The 19,474-nt window shown below is 35.7% G+C and overlaps 1 protein-coding gene across 1 annotated transcript; it reads right to left on the reverse strand.

Moving 5' to 3' along the window:
• Positions 1-12,622: 12,622 nt before the first annotated feature.
• Positions 12,623-16,468, reverse strand: LOC116108017 (pentatricopeptide repeat-containing protein At1g62680, mitochondrial-like). Its single transcript, XM_031394302.1, has 3 exons — positions 15,215-16,468; positions 13,126-13,317; positions 12,623-12,678 (listed from the first exon to the last, which is right to left on the reverse strand). The coding sequence occupies exons 1-3, from the start codon at positions 16,452-16,454 to the stop codon at positions 12,623-12,625; spliced, it is 1,488 nt and encodes a 495-aa protein (XP_031250162.1). The 5' UTR covers positions 16,455-16,468.
• Between the last annotated feature and the right edge of the window lie 3,006 nt (positions 16,469-19,474).

Genomic DNA, 19,474 nt, shown 5'->3' on the forward strand with positions numbered 1-19,474 from the left:
TGCCGAGATGATACTGGCCATGTGTTCGCATTATTGACATAAGTGGTACGATGAAGTCATTGATGGTGAAGACAGAATGCAAATTGGAACAATTATTAAGGGTATGGTAGCTAAGAGCCTGCATTGCCTTTGTTTAACTTCTGATTATCAAAGGTGTACCAATTGAGCCGAGAAAAGGAATTAACGAGGATGCATGTAAGTTTGTTGTTGCAACTCTCCAAAACCAGCCATGGACTAAACTAACCCGACAGAAACTTGCAAAAAGAAGTCAGACTTGTAAGACTTGATGGGGTCACATGCACAATTATGTAATTATGCAGTTCAAAGTGGTTAAAGGAGTTATTTAACTGTCTCTTTGATCCTTGATGAAATGTTAAAGGCAGTTGATGGGAGTTACTTGGTCCCTAGCCTAACCATATATAAAGATATTATCTTTCATTAAAGATATATCACAAAAACATAAAAGGTTCTAGAGGCATAGGTTAGAAGACATTTCTCAAACATTCACTCACAAATCATTCACGTTTGGCTTTCGACAAACTTGAACAATAGATTAAAGGAAGTGATTAAATTCTGCATTATATTATATACGTGGACTATCAACCATGGAAAAAAAAAAAAAAAAAAAAAAGAAGAAAAAAGAGAGATAGTGTGTTGCTTGATCCGAATGCTTTTAATGAATCTTTAAGAACCCATACTCTTGTATAGTGTTCATAAATTATAGATACGTGCTAGAAAAGCTTGAAGTTCCAATCTCATTCATTCTATTGATGATAACCAGAACATTCTATGTAATTCAGACAGAAGTCACTTGATCAAAAATTAGCAAGCCAAAAAAAAAACAACAGCAGAAATTATAAATATATGGTAGGTAGCACACTAGTATGATTAAGAAGCCAACAAGGATTTAATTCAACTGGGAACAACACATTAATTAAAAGACTATAACTCGGATTAAATATACCGTCAACATGAAATAAAGTCATTCTCATTTCCATGTTTGAAATAACATAAAAGAATTCAATAACAAAAACTGCTACACCCAAATGCATTAAGTCAACATGAAATAATACGATTTTCACACCTAAAGTTAAAATAACCTTGATTGAATTTCAAGCACACCAACCATCTACAGCGTCACAAACAAAGCTGAAGTAATATTGTAAACATAATAAATTATTCTTATTAAAATTCTTAACAATCAATTAATTAATTCTTATTCAAATTCCTATTCTACTTGAGTGAAGTTGTAAATTATCTGAAATCTTAGAATCAATATCCTATTGTATTGGAAATTTATAATTTAATCCTAATCAATTTTTTCGTAAAGGCAAATCACAAACTTGTTACATAAATAGGAGTATACTTCTTTGACACAAGAAACCATAATTCCCTTATCAATTTAAATCCTTGCCAAAATAAATAAATAAAGACCCACAGTAATTTCTAACTCTTATATATTATATATATATATGAATTAGAACAATTATGAATTAAGAAATTTAATTGCAAGTCTTGAAACATTTAAAAAAAAAATGAAAAGGGTAATTTTAGATATTATATGAAGTAGGGGCTAATAATTTAATTGCTGGATGCGTATATAGCATCACTCATTAATAAATTACTCTTATTAAAATGCTTAAAAATCATTAAATTATTCTTATTTAAATCCTACTCCTACTCTATCAGTAGAATCGGATTCTATTGGTATTGGAAAATAAATAATTAACTCTTATTCAAATTCTCTCCTACCGTAAGAGCATACCACAAACTTATTATATATATACTAGTAACTTCTTTGACACAAGAAGCCATAATTCCCTCCCTGTATCAAATTTCTTGAAATTTCTCATTCAATTCCATGGCAAACTTTGAAGAAGACGTTAACTCTGTTACAGAGCAAATTCGAAAAGAAAGAGGAGAAAGAACTAGGGATGATGAGGAGGAGGAGGGATTTGGGAGTCACTTTTGGAAGATATATTAGGTGAAATATCCGCAAATTAAGTTTACGTGATGCTCTTATTGAGTAGGACTTGCATGTCAGGGAGATCTGCATTGCAAAAAATTCCAAAACATTGTCATCTTCCTGTGAATGATGTTACCTTATGAAAGGGGAACCAATTATGTGAGATTCTTTGATTTGTGTGGAGGCTTTCTTTATAAATTCAACCTCCCCAAGAAATTAGGAAGAGTCAATTGGTTTTTGGATCTTCCAAAGGTTGGCTTATATTGCTAATGGCCCTCAACGCAATCCCCAAAGTTTTCTCTTCAATCCAATCTCAGGTATACATATTCAGCTACTTCTCTCGACAATTCCATCTTTTCAAAATTACCTAACTTACCAATCTGAATGAAAGTTTCACGAGATATTGATCACTTTTTTTAAATTCGAATTATCATCGACGATTCTACAAATGTTATAGTTGCAGGAATCATGTTTCCATATGATAAGTTGGCAATTTGCAGACCAAAAGACAAGGTTGGACTATCTGGATTATGATACTTATTTACGAGACATCCTATATTCTAATGGAATAGCATGCTTTGATCCAGAAATAATACTTTTCTTGAAAAACAATCCATTGAGGGTAGCGGACTAATGAGGATGTTATTCTCAAAATATTATCAGTCCCTTGTCCTAATATCCAACAATATAATGAAATTGAATTTGAATTAGGATTGACATCGGTTTGTGGAGGGCTTGTGTCATATTTGGTGGAGTCCAAAGGTGAAATTTTACTTGTTCAAAAGATGCTTGAACATACAACTACTCAAATAGACTACTGTGATCATTATGATACTAGGTGTCTATTTAATTATGACTCAGCTTGTGGATTTTATGTGTTGAAGATTGGTTATCCTACTATCGTATCCATCAATACAACTAGGTTAAATAGCTCGGATGATCAAATATTATTTGTGTCACAACACAGTTCATACATTCTAAATAGAAATCTCAACTACTTGGAAGGGAATTGCATTTTCTTTTTGGATGAGAATGGTCATGTCTACAAGGAAGATTATAATCGGGGAGAAAATCTTCTATTTTGTGAACCACATCCCTCTCGTGAATTGGGTATTTTTTACTTTAAAGATAAAAAAATATTACGTGCTTTTTCAAGTTTCAAGAATTTACCACATTTTCAAATACGTTGGTTTTTACCCAATATATGGTAAAAACAAAGTTGAAGTAATCCATAGGTTTTATTTATTTATTTTTATCATATCTTGCATGTATAAGCTCTGAGTCAATGTTAACTTGTTGCTCTTTATTCATTAATATAATCTCTATTATAAGTAAAACAATTGTTATGTAATATAGAGTTTGTAGTATTTGGGGTGCTAGTTATGCGTGTACTCTATTAACTATTACATGAAATCTTAATTTATTTTGAAATGAATTTGAAGAAAATTGTGTATAAAAGAGATATATATGAAAGTAAGGATATCCTTGAAGGATATCAATGGCATGTGTTCATCTTAGAAGAATGCTGAAACTAAATAATTAGGTTTTGGTGCCTTGCACTTGTACTTGGATTTGGTTTGCCTCTTTTGATGAATCATGAATGTTGGTTACCACGTATCTAAGCTAGCTGCTAGCTCCTAGATACTTTTTACAAATTAATTAGGTAAAGAACGAATCCACATTCACCACCTCATTCAATCAAAACTCAAAAGGTTCATGGAAATTGCCAATATATATAAATATGCCCACTCCTTTACTTTGATATGAATTACATACTTTTGTTTGGTAAAATAACCAAACCTTTTGAACTTATCTTATCCTTATCCTTATATATTGACGCGGGCATTCTACAGGTTTAAGAAACTAACAGCGACAACAATCTGGTTATTTTCAATTCTTAAGAAAATTATAGATAACATGTAACATGGACATGTTTAGAAAACTTAATGTTAATCAATGGTCATCTTTGATAAATCAAAATTTTAAGACAGAAAGATCCATATATATATTTGGTATTGCCATGTCTTTGCATATTAGCCTGTATGGCAGAGGATGAATATAAGTATGGAAATGAGCATCATATTAGTAAGACAGCCAGCATATTTCATTGTAACTTAAAGCACACGTGATATATTTCAACATACAATTTGAATTTCTTTCATTTGTATCAAAGTCTTATCAGAATTGGATATATTTCCCATGCGGTTGAAAGCTCCGTTAACCAGAAATTTGTCACTGAAAGGTTGTCTTCTCTAGCTAGTTAATGAAATAGTTCATTTTCTATGTTTGCTTGTAGTTATTTATTTTTCCCTTTTTTTGGTTGTTTTCACAATGAATAACTTCAAAGTTGGCATATGCCAGATTATTAATTTCAATATGATGAATAAATACAAATTGAAGTGTTAAATCCCATTTATAAAGTAATGCTTTTGACATAGAGGAAAAGTGTACGACAAAACAAAAGTGATTGTAAAGAGTACCCTGTAGCTGGGAGTTGGATTTTACCTTCAGCTTTCTTACTTTGATCTCTTTGGCTAGGGAGAGTCCGGCGATGAGAGCCTTGTATTCGGCTCCGTTGTTGGTGCGCTTGAACCTACATCGTATGGCCCGTTGGATGATATCTCCTTCTAGTGTAGTAAGTACAACACTAAGCCCGCTCCCATTCACGTTGCTTGAGCCATCCACTGAGAGAGCCCATTTTGAAGGAGATCTACTATTCATGCACAATAACTCTTTTTCCGCTTGGACGGTGGTGTTTGGGCTGAAATCAGCAATAAAGTGTGCCAATGCTTGGGATTTGACGGCAGTGCATGGTCAGAAAGATATGTGGAACTCACTAAGCTGTACGGTCCATTGTGTGAGTCAGCCTGATAACTCTGGCTTATGGAGTATCTTCTTCAATAGGAAGGAGGTGAGTACGACTATGGAGTGGCATTGAAAGTATGGTCTGAGCTTCCTGGATGCATGGACGAGGGCGAGTACCAGTTTCTCCAGCTGACTGTATTGTGTCTCCACATCGAGGAGTGATTTGCTTACATAGTAAACTGGTAGCTGCTTCGCATTATCTTCCCGAACTAACACTGCTGAGATTGCTGTCTTTGAGACCGTCAGGTAGGTGTAAAGCTTTTCTCCAACCACAGGCCTGGAAAGGAGCGAGGGAGAGGTTAGGTAACTCTTTAACTGTTGCAAGCCTCCTCGCGGGTAGGGGTCCATTCAAACTTCTTGGATTTCTTTAGTGTGAGGAAGAAATGGTGGCACTTGTCGGCTGATTTGGAGATGAAGCGGCTCAAGTTGGCTACTTTTCCTGTGACGTGCTAGATGTCTTTGATGCAAGCTGGTGATGGTATGTTAAGGATCGCCTGGATTTGGTCAAGGTTGGCTTCTATCCCATGCTGAGTTACCATGTATCCCAAGAATTTTCCTAATGAAACCCTGAACAAATATTTGGTTGGATTCAGCTTCATGTTATACTTCCTTAAGACGGCGAACGCCTGGCCAAGGTAGTCGAGGTGTTGCTCTGCCGTGAGGGACTTGACGAGCATGTTGTTGATGTATACTTCCATGGTGTCCCAAGGTGTTCGGTGAACATTCTGTTGACTAGCCGCTGGTAGGTAGCCCCAACGTTCTTGTGGCCAAACGACATCACTGTGTAATTAATAGTAGGTCCTTCTCTCTGTGATGAAGGTTGTTTTCTCCTAGTCGTCCACGTGCATCAAAATCTAGTTATACCCTAAGAAGGCATCCGTGAAGCTTAGGAGTTTGTGACTTGCTGTCGCATTGACCATCATGTCGATAAGTGGGAGTGGGAAAGAGTCCTTAGGGCATGCTTTGTTTAAATCCGTGAAGTCTATGCAGACCCTCCACTTTCCTTTCTTTTCCTTCATGACTACAACATTTGCTAGCTAGTCGGGATAGTGGACTTCTCTGATCAGCCCATTATTCAGTAGTTTATCAATCTCCTCATTGACAATCCGATTGCGTTCTGGTGCGAATTTCCTTCGCCTCTACTTTATTAGAGGGTGATCCAGATCTACTCGGAGGTGGTGGAGGATTGCCTTGGGACTGACTCCTGTCATGTCTGCATGGCACTAGGCAAAGCAATCCTGGTTTTGTTTGAGAAATTCTATAAGTCGCTCTCTTATCTCGGGCCCGAGGTGAGAGCCAACCTAGGTCTTTCGGTTGGGGTGGTCCAAGTGTATCTGTGTTTCATCCAATTCCTCTATGGATGGTTGATCTGGCTCGGTCGAAGGGGTTGGATGAGACTGTGGTTACTATGAAGCATGACCTTTGCTTTTGAAGGTATTTTTACAGCAGTCTCTGGAAGCCTTAGGATCGCCCTTGATTTCTCTTACTACCCATTTTGTTGGAAACCTTATAGCTCGGTGGAAGGTGGATGGAACAGCTCGCATGTCATGGATCCAAGGTCGCCCCAAGATAACGTTGTATGGTGAAGGGCAATCGGGCATGAGGAAAATGGTTTGCTTGTTGACTCCACTAGTGTAAACAGGTAGAGCGATTTCTCCGATGGTGTACTTCTGCTCGAAACTGAACCCGACCAGTATGGTTGGTCATCTGCTAATGTTTGTTTCATCTAGTCCTATGGCCTTCTTCAAGGAAGAGAATGTTTACTGAGGATCCCCCGTCTATGAATACTCTCTTGACCAGGATGTTGACAATCTGAAGGGAGATGACTAGAGCATGGTGATGAGGGGCGGCAAGGGTGACTGACTCGTTATCTTCAAACTGAATTACCTGGTTGGTGTGCGACCAAGAGGGCAAATGGATGGATTTGACTTCAAGGTGATGGTTGGCTTGGGCATAGCGCTTGGCCAAGGAATAACTTACTCTAGTGATCTCCGACCCTTTAGAGATAATGGAGCAGAACCCTTTTGGTGTAGGTTCTCGTGGAGAAGGAGATGTTTTCTTTGAACTTCTCTGGCTGACTATATTCCTTCTTTTATCCGTCAATAGATCTCGGAGATGTCCCCTTTTCACTAGTGATGCGACTTCCAATCGTAGGGCGATGCAATTCGTAGTGTTATGACCATGGTCACCATGGAATTCACACCACTTGGTCGTGTCCCTCCTCACTTTGGGATTGAGCTTGTTCAGCCACTTAACGGTAGGTCCCATCCCTTTCATGATTGCCACGACCTAGGCTAGTTCGATGTTAAGGTTAAACTCTAGAACTTTGTTTTGGTTCGAAACAGATGGTCTATTGTCGGCTTTGGCTGGTTGGTGATCATATGGTTTTTTGACTTTGTTCAGATTACGTGGAAGGGGTTGATAACGGGGCTCAATCGATCTAGACTCTGACCTTTTATCATTCCGCCTTTGGTGACGGTCATCATATCTGGCATGCCTCATCCGGTTCATCTCATCTTCTTCCCACCTTATTTGAATCATAGCTCTGGCTAGGGTTTCTTCCATCGTGGTGCAGCCGAGCTTCATCAAGTCTTTGTATAGTTCTCCATCTAGGAGGAGACCCTTTCTAAAGGTGTCTACTGTCATCTTTGGGTTGCAAGACGGGATGGAGATTTTTTCTTTGTTGAATTTGTTGACGTATTCTCTTAGTGGCTCCCCCTCTTCTGGTAGACTCTATACAGGTCAGTCGATAGCTTCTCGAGTTTCTTGTTGCTGGCGAATTGTTCAATGAATGTGTCGACGAGTTAGGCGAATGAGCTGATTGTATTGTTTGGGAGATTAGTGTACCACTGAAGAGCTGGGCTGAAAAGGCTTGAGCCGAAGCTCTTACACATGTAGGCTTCCCTTAGTGTTCGGGGTATCGAGACAATAAACATCCACTACTTGTAAGAGGCTATGTGGCCATCTGGATCGATTGTGCCATCGTAGGGCTTCATGCTGGGGATGGTGAATTTGTGAGGCATCTCGGCTAGCGCGATTGCATCCACAAAGGGTGAATCGGCATAACAGTGAGGTTGGCTCTTTTTGGTTGGGATTGGCACTCCTAGTATGCGCATCATCGCTGCCTTTATGTCGGCCAGTCTTTTTGCCAATATCTGCTCTATGGGAGAGGCGAAGACCACTAGGTCATCCTGGTTGACTCGATTAGTCATATGATTTGCACTCGGTGCGTTTTGTTAGGTCAATCCATGTGGTGTAACCTGACCGATCATTTTGTCATGTGCCGCTTGGTAGCCCAGATCTCAATTCATTCCCTCCGGTTGGGTGGCTTCCATTGTGACCGATCGGGTGTTTCGCCCCACATGGATGGTTAGAGGGGTTATTTGTGATTTGCTCAGTCCGTTGGGATGGATGGACTCGAGCGGGATGGTGTGAAGGAGAGGGAGCCCGCTTGACCCGCGAGGATGAGTCGAGCCAAGTGGGGTTTAGGTAAGGATGGTTGACTGAAGGTGAGACGGGATGGCAAGGATGGGTGGCTCTCGTTGTGATGGGCTTTTTGTCACTTGGACACCTTGATCTCGTGCTTGAAGTGGATCAACCGAGAGTGGTTCTATCGGTAGCCCCCGTTCATGATGATTCAAGGCTGAATCATCCACTAATGAAGAACATAGTTGGTGCGATCTCGTATCTGAGATCGTTCGTCTCTGCTCTAGAGTTTGGAGAGGTTACATAGAAGGAACTGATGCACGCAACCAATTAGGTTGTATCTGACAACGCAGAAGCTCAAGATCATAAAACTGACTTACCTTCTCTTTTAAAGACTGGTTTTCAGCCCTGATTGAGGTGTTTTTGGTCCGGATGGCAGTGTTCTCAGCTTCCAGTGCAGTCACCTTGTCCGAGTGCTGTTGCATATGGGTAGTTAGAGCTCCTAGTTTGGCCTCAAGGCTAGGGTTACTGTTATCAGAATTTTTAGCCATAGAGAGTTCTTTACGTAGCAGGGTCTGTGAGACGAATGATTGCCAAAGGCCCCACGGTAGGCGCCAAACTGTAGATGCAAAAATCTACCTTTACGAAAATAGGGACTAATCCCATGAGGTTGAGGCCACTAGCGATCTGCTGCACTTGCACACATAAGAAAACAAGCATGAAGCAGACAGAAAACATCGAGGTGGTGTTTGTCATAGGCACTCCGATACTCAAGTCAGTAAGGCTGAGTGAGGCTAATTTAGTGAGGGTTAGGGAGAGAAAAGGTTACCAAAAGTCTAGTCGGGGACTGTAACTCTGGCTGTAATGCGAATTTGTCAAGAACGGGAACTTCGAGGTCTAAAGGTGTAATGTCTCTGTCCTTTGTGAGAGTACTGACCTTTGTTTAAATAGTGACTACAGGGTCTTCGAATCCTGGTGGGATTGGGAATCCTTGCAGTGGTGGTTTTATGAAAGAATGGAGCCTTTGGCTCCCTTACCTCAGTAGGAAAAGGAGTTCCAGCGTGCCTAGGATACGGACCTTGGATGAATTAGGGTAGTGATTGACTTCTTTAGTAGAGTTCAGGTAGTAATATAGTTCGTAGGCAGCTTTGGGCTCCAAGTTGATCGTAAGTCCAGAAGGTGTTTTAGGATCAAAAGGCCTGGGTCTAAATAAGCTGGCCGTGAGGCCTAAACGGATCGAGCCTCTACTGATTGGGTCCGAATGATGAGCAACTAGGAAAGCATACCGGACGGGCCTTATCTGCAGCACTCTGTTGTGGGCCCAATCGGAATTGGGCCCTAGCTTCCAGCTTTGTTGAAGGTGTCTTCGTCTCCCTCATCACAGATTTACATAATTTTCATTTTCTTCCAAAACAAAAAGCAAAGACAATAGGAGCTAGCCGTTGGGAACATTCCCACCACCACTATAAAATTTTTGTCTTGTTTTACAATCAAACCCTTAAAGCCTTAAAGATCACACACATACAAATAAATAAATATAAATATAAATATAAGTTAATAATAAAAATAAAAAGGACCCCATTCGATTTATTTATTCACCAACTCAAAAGAGCATTCTCCAAAGCATGAGATTCAAAGCAAAAGATTGAAAGTTAACATTTCCTTTTACATAATCCGTTAGCATGTATATCTCTCTCTTGTCTAGTTACTTATTCATCATTGAGAGAATTTGGTACACTTTTTATAATGAAATTATAAAAAAAAAAATTATTTGAAAAAGAGTTGGATAGAAAGCAAATTAGGGCTTTGAAAAATATTTGTTTATGATAAGAAAGGGTACATGTATATATAACAGACAAACACACAAATCACAAACAGTAAAACAAATAAGAGGTATGCACAATTTAATATTCATACTATATATGTTGTTTGTTCCATTTAATTAATGGTTGAGGTATTAAGTTGATGATAGAAGACAATTCACGATATATTATATAGGTTTTATTAATTACATCTTCACTTGAAAATTTTTGTATTAGACATTTCTTTCATTTCTCAAGAGTGAAGTATAATTAAAACCTACACTTTCAGCCTCCTTATAATACAACTTTCCTACAATGCAGCCTTTGCTGGAAAATGTTATATGCTCAGTGACACTTTATAGTATCGATGTATGTTACATGTTTCGACGATATTGGATCCTTTTGAAACAATCAATGGTAAAGTACAATTTTTTTACCTACCACATTTGTGACTTACCTGACCCATTGAGTTTGTAGCGTGTTCAATAAACCCTAATGATTAGTTGAGGTACACACAAGCTGACCTAGACACTCCCATCACCAATAAAAAAAGTACAATTAATGATTAGTACTTAAAAAATCTTACATATACATACATAAATGCACATAAATATATGTGCATTTATGTGAAAACAAAAAAAAAAATAGAAAGGAAGAAAGCTCAAAACTTCATCTTCACCATTTAAACCCCAAAAGATAAACACTTCCTCCTTTCAAACAAATCCATTTAATTTTTCTCTTTATACTTTCTCTCGTTAACCATAAACCCTAAGCGATCAAAATTTACTCATGAAACCAATAATAGGAACACAAAATGAAAAAACTAAAACATACCCAGTTGAAATAGAAGCTTCATCTCGAGCCTACTCTTGCCACATAATAGGAGTCAATGGAAAATAAACCACACTTCACCCAGAGATTTGGTGTGAAATTTCCCTAATTTTTTAAAATCACACTTCACCCCCATATATATATATACTAATAGGGAAGATTTCCTACTAGTAATTATATTCCTTTGATATAAGGAAAAAAATAGAGAAAACAAATAAAATAAAATAAGAAAATAAACTAAACTAAAACAAAATCTTAAATTTATCAAGAAAATTATCTTACATAGTATCCATTTTGAAAAGAAGACAAATTATTTTGGTATTATTGTATTTCTTGGATGTAAAAAAGGCTAACCGTTTATTCAAAATGTCTTTCTTATCCTTTACATGATCATTAATTGGAGCAAAACTCCATTAGGGGTAAAATTTTTAGTTTCCAGACCTTAGAGGTGATAGGGTAATAAACCACAAATTGTCTAATTATTTAAAAAAATTAAATATATATTTATTAATTAGGACTTATTTTTCTTGACAAATATATAATAACAAAAATAGAAACAAGACAAAAGGTAAATAGATTTTCTTTTATGTTATAATTATTCATTTTATTATACTATTTCATATTTTTCTTTGAAAGAAAACTCTTTATTACCAAATCCTTTTTCTGAAAACAAAATAGTGCATATCATAAATTCAGATGGAAATATGCATATAATAAGTCTATGGGTGATAACCCTCATGCAGTATATATCATTACATGCGGCATGGCACGCAAAATGAAGATGTCGCTTGGACCCAACCTAGAGTGAAAATCACTACTCAGCACAATTCCTGTGTTGACCTAAAAATACTCAATGAATAGATGATTTTGTAAAACATTTTTTCTTTACTTTTATGAAAATATTGTCTCTGCAATTATGGTACAATTATCTGAATTATTTCTTATAAATTGATATTAATAAACTAGAGATATATTACATATTTTCTCTGATTCTGTATTTTTAATGTCTAGTATCTAGTACTGAAACTATTATTATTAACTGTTTACTTTATTAGTTAATTTCTAATACATTAAAACTAATAACTGATAAATGAACTGATACCATAAACTAATAATTGTTCTAATATTGTAAAACAGAAAATTGATCTGATACTATGAAACTAATAACTAATACTAAACTAATCATAAATGTTAACTGATTCATTAACAGATATGATCAGCACATATCAAGCGATTAAACAGTCAAACATACACCCATCTTAATAAAGAACTTTTGCTGTGAATGTGCTTCCTAGTTCCTATAACAATGTAATCTCTGTTATGACCTTTATTTCTTGCAAAATTTGGAAACAATGATACCCGTCAAAACTAAATTCTGAAAATAGTTACAAGAATCGGATGACTAATTGTTGAACAATAAAATTTACATAAGCATGTCAAATGTTTTCTTTTAAAATACAACTCATTAACTGTACATAAAATTGCATGACAGTAATAAGTCACAAGAACCAATCAATTATGGAAACATCTTCTTGCAAGTGTAATACAAGAGTGACTGTAAAAAACCTTTAAGTGTTTTCTCATCCGATACCTTTAGAAGGTGAGCAACTTTGCAGAATCCTGCATGATATCTATACAGACATTCTTCATTTATTGTTGGTTTCATCCCATTCCTACAAGGTTTTGGCCTTGTAAGAGTCCATTGCCCATATGGCCAATGAATGCATGTAATTTAGCGCTCTAAAACAATCAATCGTGGTCCAAGCTTCAGGAGTTTAGAAAGAATAACTACGCAGAAAATAGCAACAAGTCAGTCAATTATCAGGAACAAATAGTTCTGGAGCAGATATTTTTCAGTGTAAATTATGCAGAATGTAAAGTTTCCAATTGTAGTCGCCAAAAATTTATCCTAAAGGCATTAACCTGATGATGCCGGACGTAAAGGAAGGATGCAAATGGGTATTTAGTCCTTATCTTCTACATTTTAGGATCAAGTATTTGAGTCTTTGGTATCCCTTTCTTGATTTCTCCTCTTAACCTATTAATTTTTCTCTATCACCCTATATAGAATCCTATATTATCTATCTATGATATTCTTCTCCCCCTTCATCACCTAAGGAGCAAAAATATTATCTACTAGACATTATAACTATTGGAGTTTTGTCCAACATTTCACAACATCAAGAGTCTACTAGAAAATGGTTAAACGGTAGATCCACCAACTCATTTGCCAACCTTTTTCCTCCATATATGACAACAACTCATTTGCCATTTCTAGTTGTCCATTTTTACACAGCCCATTGATCAAAATGGTATATGTTACAACATTTGGCACCAGGTTTCCATTAAGACAAAACTTCTGAAATAGGTCCCAAGCAGTTTCGAATCTCCCTGTTTTACATAATCCATCAATGAGGGAACTCAAACCTTCAANAGAAGTTTAGAAAGAATAACTACGCAGAAAACAACAATAAGTCAGTCAATTGTCAGGAACAAATAGTTCTGGAGCAGATATTTTTCAGTGTAAATTCTGCAGAATGTAAAGTTTCCAATTGTTGTTGGCAGAAATTTATCCTAAAGGCAGTAACCTAACGATGCAGGACATAAAGGAAGGATGCAAATGGGTATTTAGTCCTTATCTTCTACATTTTAGGATCGAGTATTTGAGTCCTTGGTATCCCTTTCTTGATTTCTCCTCTTAACCTATTAATTTCTCTCTATCACCCTATATAGAATCCTATATTATCTATCTATGATATTCTTCTCCCCCTCCATCACCTAAGGAGCAAAAATATTATCTACTAGACATTATAACTACCGCAGTTTTGTCCAACATTTCACAACATCAAGAATCTACTAGAAAATGGTAAAACGGTACATCCACCAAAAAAAAATAAATGAACTGACAAAACAGATGATGAAATGAAATCCATACAGATTTGAGATAGATTTAGATCTAAAAGGCACAAACTCATACCTTAGTTAACAGCCTATTAACTAAGCTATAAGATAACAGCTTTAAATAAACTTAGGGGTTCTTACACGAGTGCATTTCAGACCATGCTGCTTCATAGATTTCAATGGCAATTTGCAATCCCATATCGACCAAATCTCCACGATCATCGTTACAGCAACTGCATATGTAACACCAGACCATATTTTTCTTGACTGCAATGTTGTAATTTTAACTGTTCCAACAGGTAGATCCCATTGACCTGCCCCTGTTCTGCATCCATATTCTTTAAGATATTCTACGGAAAAACCTTCTCTAATGCTCTTTTTGCTTTGTCTTCATCAACTATTGCTGAAAGAGCACATGCTTGTGCATAACTACATTAGAGACACGCCTGGTAAGTTCTAGTCTTATCAGATCTGAACTAAAAATGAGAAACAGAAACATGTGAAACACTATAAATAAATTAAGATTTATCAGGCCTGGATAATTGAGAATATCAATGAATGAAGTTAATCAGTTGCAACATACCATTGTCCAGTACATTGATTAGCTTGAATAGATGAACTTGAGCGGCTACCATTATTGTCGTAGTTGAAGTAAGAACCATTCCACAATTCCTCATATACAATTTTTGCTTACTGAAATTTACACCAAAAATAATCCTCAAACCCTTAAGATCTACTACATGTGCAAATCCCAACGCAACCTGCAATGTTGCCACCTCCAATATATGTACTTACAACAGAGACAGATCACGTATCGTATGTCTGATTAGGAAAACTATCATTCTCAATCATCCCACCACCATCCCTATCAAATTCAAACAGATAAAAGTGTTTACTGAACCTTCTGCATACCGTAACCAATATAGAGCATTTGGGCAACAGGATGAACTTTTGCAGGATTCTGCTCTGAAAAAAAGTTTAATGCTCACTAAAGTTTTATCAAGTAAACTTCAATTTCGCTTTTGGACCGGAAATTGAGGAAGCTCGTTCAAACATTCATTATAATTTTCGGCCTTCATTAGTAACTGCATGACTAAGGACATTGTACATTCAGTCGGCTTCACATTTTTCTCCGCCATCTTATGAAGGAGTTCAACAACTTTTGGTATCTCATTATTCTTCAGGAAACCAAACATAAGCGTAGTAAATGTGACTACATTTGGAGCACAACCTTTTTCCTCCATATATGACAACAACTCATTTGCCATTTCTAGTTGTCCATTTTTACACAGCCCATTGATCAAAATGCTATATGTTACAACATCTGGCACCAAGTTTCCATGAAGAGAAAATTTCTGAAATAGGTCCCAAGCAGTTTCGAATCTCCCTGTTTTACATAATCCATCAATGAGGGAACTCAAACCTTCAATGCCAACTGCAAACTTATTAATTACTAGAGTATTAAACATTTCCAATGCTTCCAAAACACATCCGTTCTTGCAAAGTCCATCAATGAAAATGCTATATATCCAGGAATTAGGGAAAACATCGTTAAGTCGCATCTCACCAACTAAATTCCGTGCATTTTTCACCTTAGCTATAAGAAAAAAGCCAGTTAACAAGGTGCTATATGTAATCACATCAGGTTTAATTCCTTCTGAAATCATCTCTCGATAAAGACTAAGAGCTTCATTGACTTCTTTATTCTTGCAATACCAATTGATTAAAGTATTGTAGCAAACAACATCAGGCCTATACCCCTTTCTAGTTATAGAATCAAACAACTCATTTGCATCACCAATTCTATCTGCCAAGCAATAACCGTTCATTAAAATGTTGTAGGTATAAATGTTAGGAACCACACCTCTCTGAATCATATGTTCCAAAAATAATTGTCTAGCCTTTTCAACCAATCCAGCCTTGCAAAGACCATCAATTATAATACTATAAGTAACAACATTTGGCCTACAAATAACACCAGATTCTTTATTCCCATTAACCATCTCTTCAAGCAACTTAATGGCAACACTTATTTTCTCTGTTTTACACAGCCCACCAATCAGAGTGTTGTAAGTGACCACATTAGCCCTACAACCAACATCAATCATTTTCTTAAACAATTCCATTGATTCCATAATCTTTCTCTCTATACACAGACCTTTAATCAAATAATTAAAAGTCATGGCATTTGGGCTAAAACCCTTCTTCAAAATCCCCCCCAAAACCGTAAAACTATCCAAAACCCTTTCAATATTACACAAGCAATTCATCAAAATATGCAAAGATATGAAATCTGGAGACAACCCAGTTGAATTCAACAGCTTATATAGCGAAATCACTTCATAATAATGCTTCTTCTTAGCTAGTGCACTAAACAAAGTAGTGAATGATGAAATTGGATAAAGGGGTTTCGAATTAATCATGTAATAAAAAAAGTACAATGCTTCATTCAGAGTAAAGCTACCTGATGGACAATTTTCTTCGAGGAATTTAGCAAGCGAGGATCGTTCAAGGGGTTTTTTGAAAGAATACGAAACTTCATTTTTGGAGCTTGAAGATGTGAAGTTGTGTAAGTGAGCTAACAAAAATAAAACATTAACTTTCGAAGATGGGCTTTGACAGATTGAAGACGAACGAAATGGGGATCTGAATCTCAAAACCATATATGAAGAGTGTTTTTGTGGGTCGCTTTTCCGAAGTAAGGTCATTGCAAAAGGCAAACGTATTAAAGAGAAATGTTTTGACAAATTTCACAAACAACCTTTAAGGTTTTCAAAATTACAAACTTATGTCAAGTATTGATCTTTCCTATTCAAACCACCTTTATGATTTCGAAAATTGAAGGGTAAAAATGTAAATCCACGATTCAGGTGTTTTTCGGTTTGAGGTGGTTTTCTACTAAATCCAAAAATCAAACAAAATGCAACCCAATTTATATAAGTATTCAATTGGAATTTTTTTACCTTTTTTTTAATAAAATTATAAAATTTAAATAAATCATGCTATTGAACTTTGTATTTAATTAACAATGATATATAATTTTTTTTTTTTTTATTTGTTCTTCAAACTTTTAAGTATACCAAAATCGATATTTCACATAATCGAAGGGTAAACCAAGGTTGGAGCTCATGACTATTCCTAAGTGAAATAGGGTTTTAATTGTTGCACCATATAAGTGCATCTTAAAATTAAAACATATGAGAATTATTTATTCAATTAAAACCCTAGACACCCTATTTCTCTCTCTCTCCCTCTCTCTCAAGAAGAAAAATTTTCTTGTTCTTCTTTCTTGATTCTTGAAGCCCTTAATTGTTCTAGCAAAATAATCAAGGGTTCTACGGATTATCTTCATGTGGACTTCTGTGAGTGCGATCCTACTTTGAATCGATTGACGAAAAATAATGTGAACAGTACTAGACGGTGAACAGTAACCATGAATAGTATTGTGAATAGTGTTCCTATCCGAATCAGAGATATTCGAAGGAGCCTCCAAACGTACGTAAGTATATTAATTCTTGAATGGATTTACTTTATACAGATTTTTTTTTTTTATAAACATGTAAACGGTATAATCTATACTACCTTGATGTGGGTGTTACAATTACAATATTTTTGAAGGAATTTATCAACCCTTGCTACCTCTTCAACGTTATGTACTGAATCTTTTGGTATAGTTGTAGTCACTTTACATGCATTTGTCAATAAAGATGAGGTTTTGGTTCCAGTAACCATTTCAGAAGAAGAATAACAACGACAAAGAGAGGTTTTGGACACCATTTGAGTAGCGGCATTTGTGGATTATCTAGGCTTCAAACTGGCTTAGTCTTTTGTGGGTTTATTCTTACATAATACAATCTCACAAGAAATGACAATGGGATCAAATGTATTTATCTTAATCCTGTAGGGTTCTCATGTAATTATCTAGACACCGAGGGCATGTTAAACGAAGCAAAATTATTGAGTCTTTCACTCCCTCTCTCATTCTGTCGTTAATGTAATGACACGTATTCATCTTTACTCTTCATCTTATTTTTAAACCATATTTGCTATATTATATTACAACATTGCCATTTTCTCTCATTTCTTTATGTTATTTGCGCATGTTTCAATGAATCAACATACAGTATTTTTTTTTTCGTTATCAATTTTTATTATTTTTAATTGTATTCCTTTGGGTGTAAACTGTCAATCAAGAAAAAAGTTAAATAAAATTTTATTGATGATTCTATGTACAATCAATTATGAATAAGTTTTTTTTTTTCTTTTGATTGGTTGATTGTATGTACAACTGAAATAACAAAGTTTTTCTTATTCTCCTGGTTTACTGGTATATATCTTTGACACGGTCTGATTCATAAAGTTGTAGACTAACACTCGAGGTTTGACGTGACATCTTTTGATTAGTCGATTATTTATACGACCATTACAAGGAATCTTTTTCTTTCTTTTAACAGTAATGTTTAGGTCCACAATCCAATCTTACAACCTTCACTCACAACTCCTTATATGACAGCTCGTAATTAGTCAGCTCGCAAATGGACAAACAAGACCCATAATAAGCAGTTGAGACTTATTTGCGAGCTAACAAATTGTGAGCTATCGGGGGTTGTGAGATTAGATTGTATAGCTCTTCTTTTAAAGGTTTGCAAGTACATATACATGATCTACTCTAATTCAAATAGCCATAAATCTAGTTGCTCCCTAAAGTTTTTTCTTTAATCACTTGGATGTCAAATTTGTTAAATATTGATTTTATACCCTTATTTCTAACTCCAAATTTTTAAGGTAAACAAAAGAGTGGCATTATTTGTAACTAAATTTACATTTTACACTCTTATTTTGTTTTAAGTTTACACACATTATTTAAAATTATGCATATTTGTTCATTATCAACATGCTTGCATAGGTACAACACAGACAACCCTGGATGCTGAAACAATGTTTTTTAATCAATTTTCTATAAAGTTTATGATTTTTATTATATATCCCATCAACTTATCCCTAACAAGTCAAGCCAAAATCCGAAATTTGCTCAAAAATGGACAAACCATGTAATACCTAGCAACGTAAAATCAGGCCATGTGATATGAATTGTGATCCATGACAAGTACTATAAAGAGAGAATTGGCATATAAATTTATTTATTATTATTATTATTTTTGATGATCGGACTATCCGGGCTAGCTTGCGCGCACCTTAACTAATCACTTAGGGCCTTGAAGTTGACAATCGGATAAATCCCCTTAGTGGTCACCTCTATTAGGAACACATAAATTCCTACCTTCCTTGGCTGATAGTTTTGTCTCTCGAGTTCAAGTCTCTAAGGTTATTAATACTGGTGGCTACTAGAACTCTTATTCGACTGATATTTTTCAAAATCCCTAAAAAATAGTTGAGATGTGCACAAATTGTTTGAACACTCCAATCATTAAAAAAAAAAAAAAAAAAAAAAAAGAAATCAATATTGATATGGATCTAAATTCCGAACCTGCAAATGCTATGTTCATCCCCACGTGAATGAGATTAATTTATAATTTACAAATGACCATTTATTTTCTCGAAGATCACAATCAAATAATAATTCCCAATAAATAAAATTTAATTATCAATTTCTACAATATGTTTATCTATATAATCCTGCAGCACACCCTGTTTATTGATTGCCATTTGGACTCCACGTAGA

The sequence above is a fragment of the Pistacia vera genome, unplaced genomic scaffold, assembly GCF_008641045.1.
Source record: "Pistacia vera cultivar Batoury unplaced genomic scaffold, PisVer_v2 Contig551, whole genome shotgun sequence".
Lineage (NCBI taxonomy): Eukaryota > Viridiplantae > Streptophyta > Magnoliopsida > Sapindales > Anacardiaceae > Pistacia > Pistacia vera.

Coding starts and splice junctions, on each gene's coding strand:
- LOC116108017 (XM_031394302.1), bottom strand. CDS start 16,454: ATGGTTTTGAGATTCAGATCCCCATTTCGTTCGTCTTCAATCTGTCAA. Junction 12,679..13,125: donor GTCATATATGGAGGAAAAAG/GTTGGCAAATGA, acceptor TTTTCTGCGTAG/TTATTCTTTCTAAACTCCTG.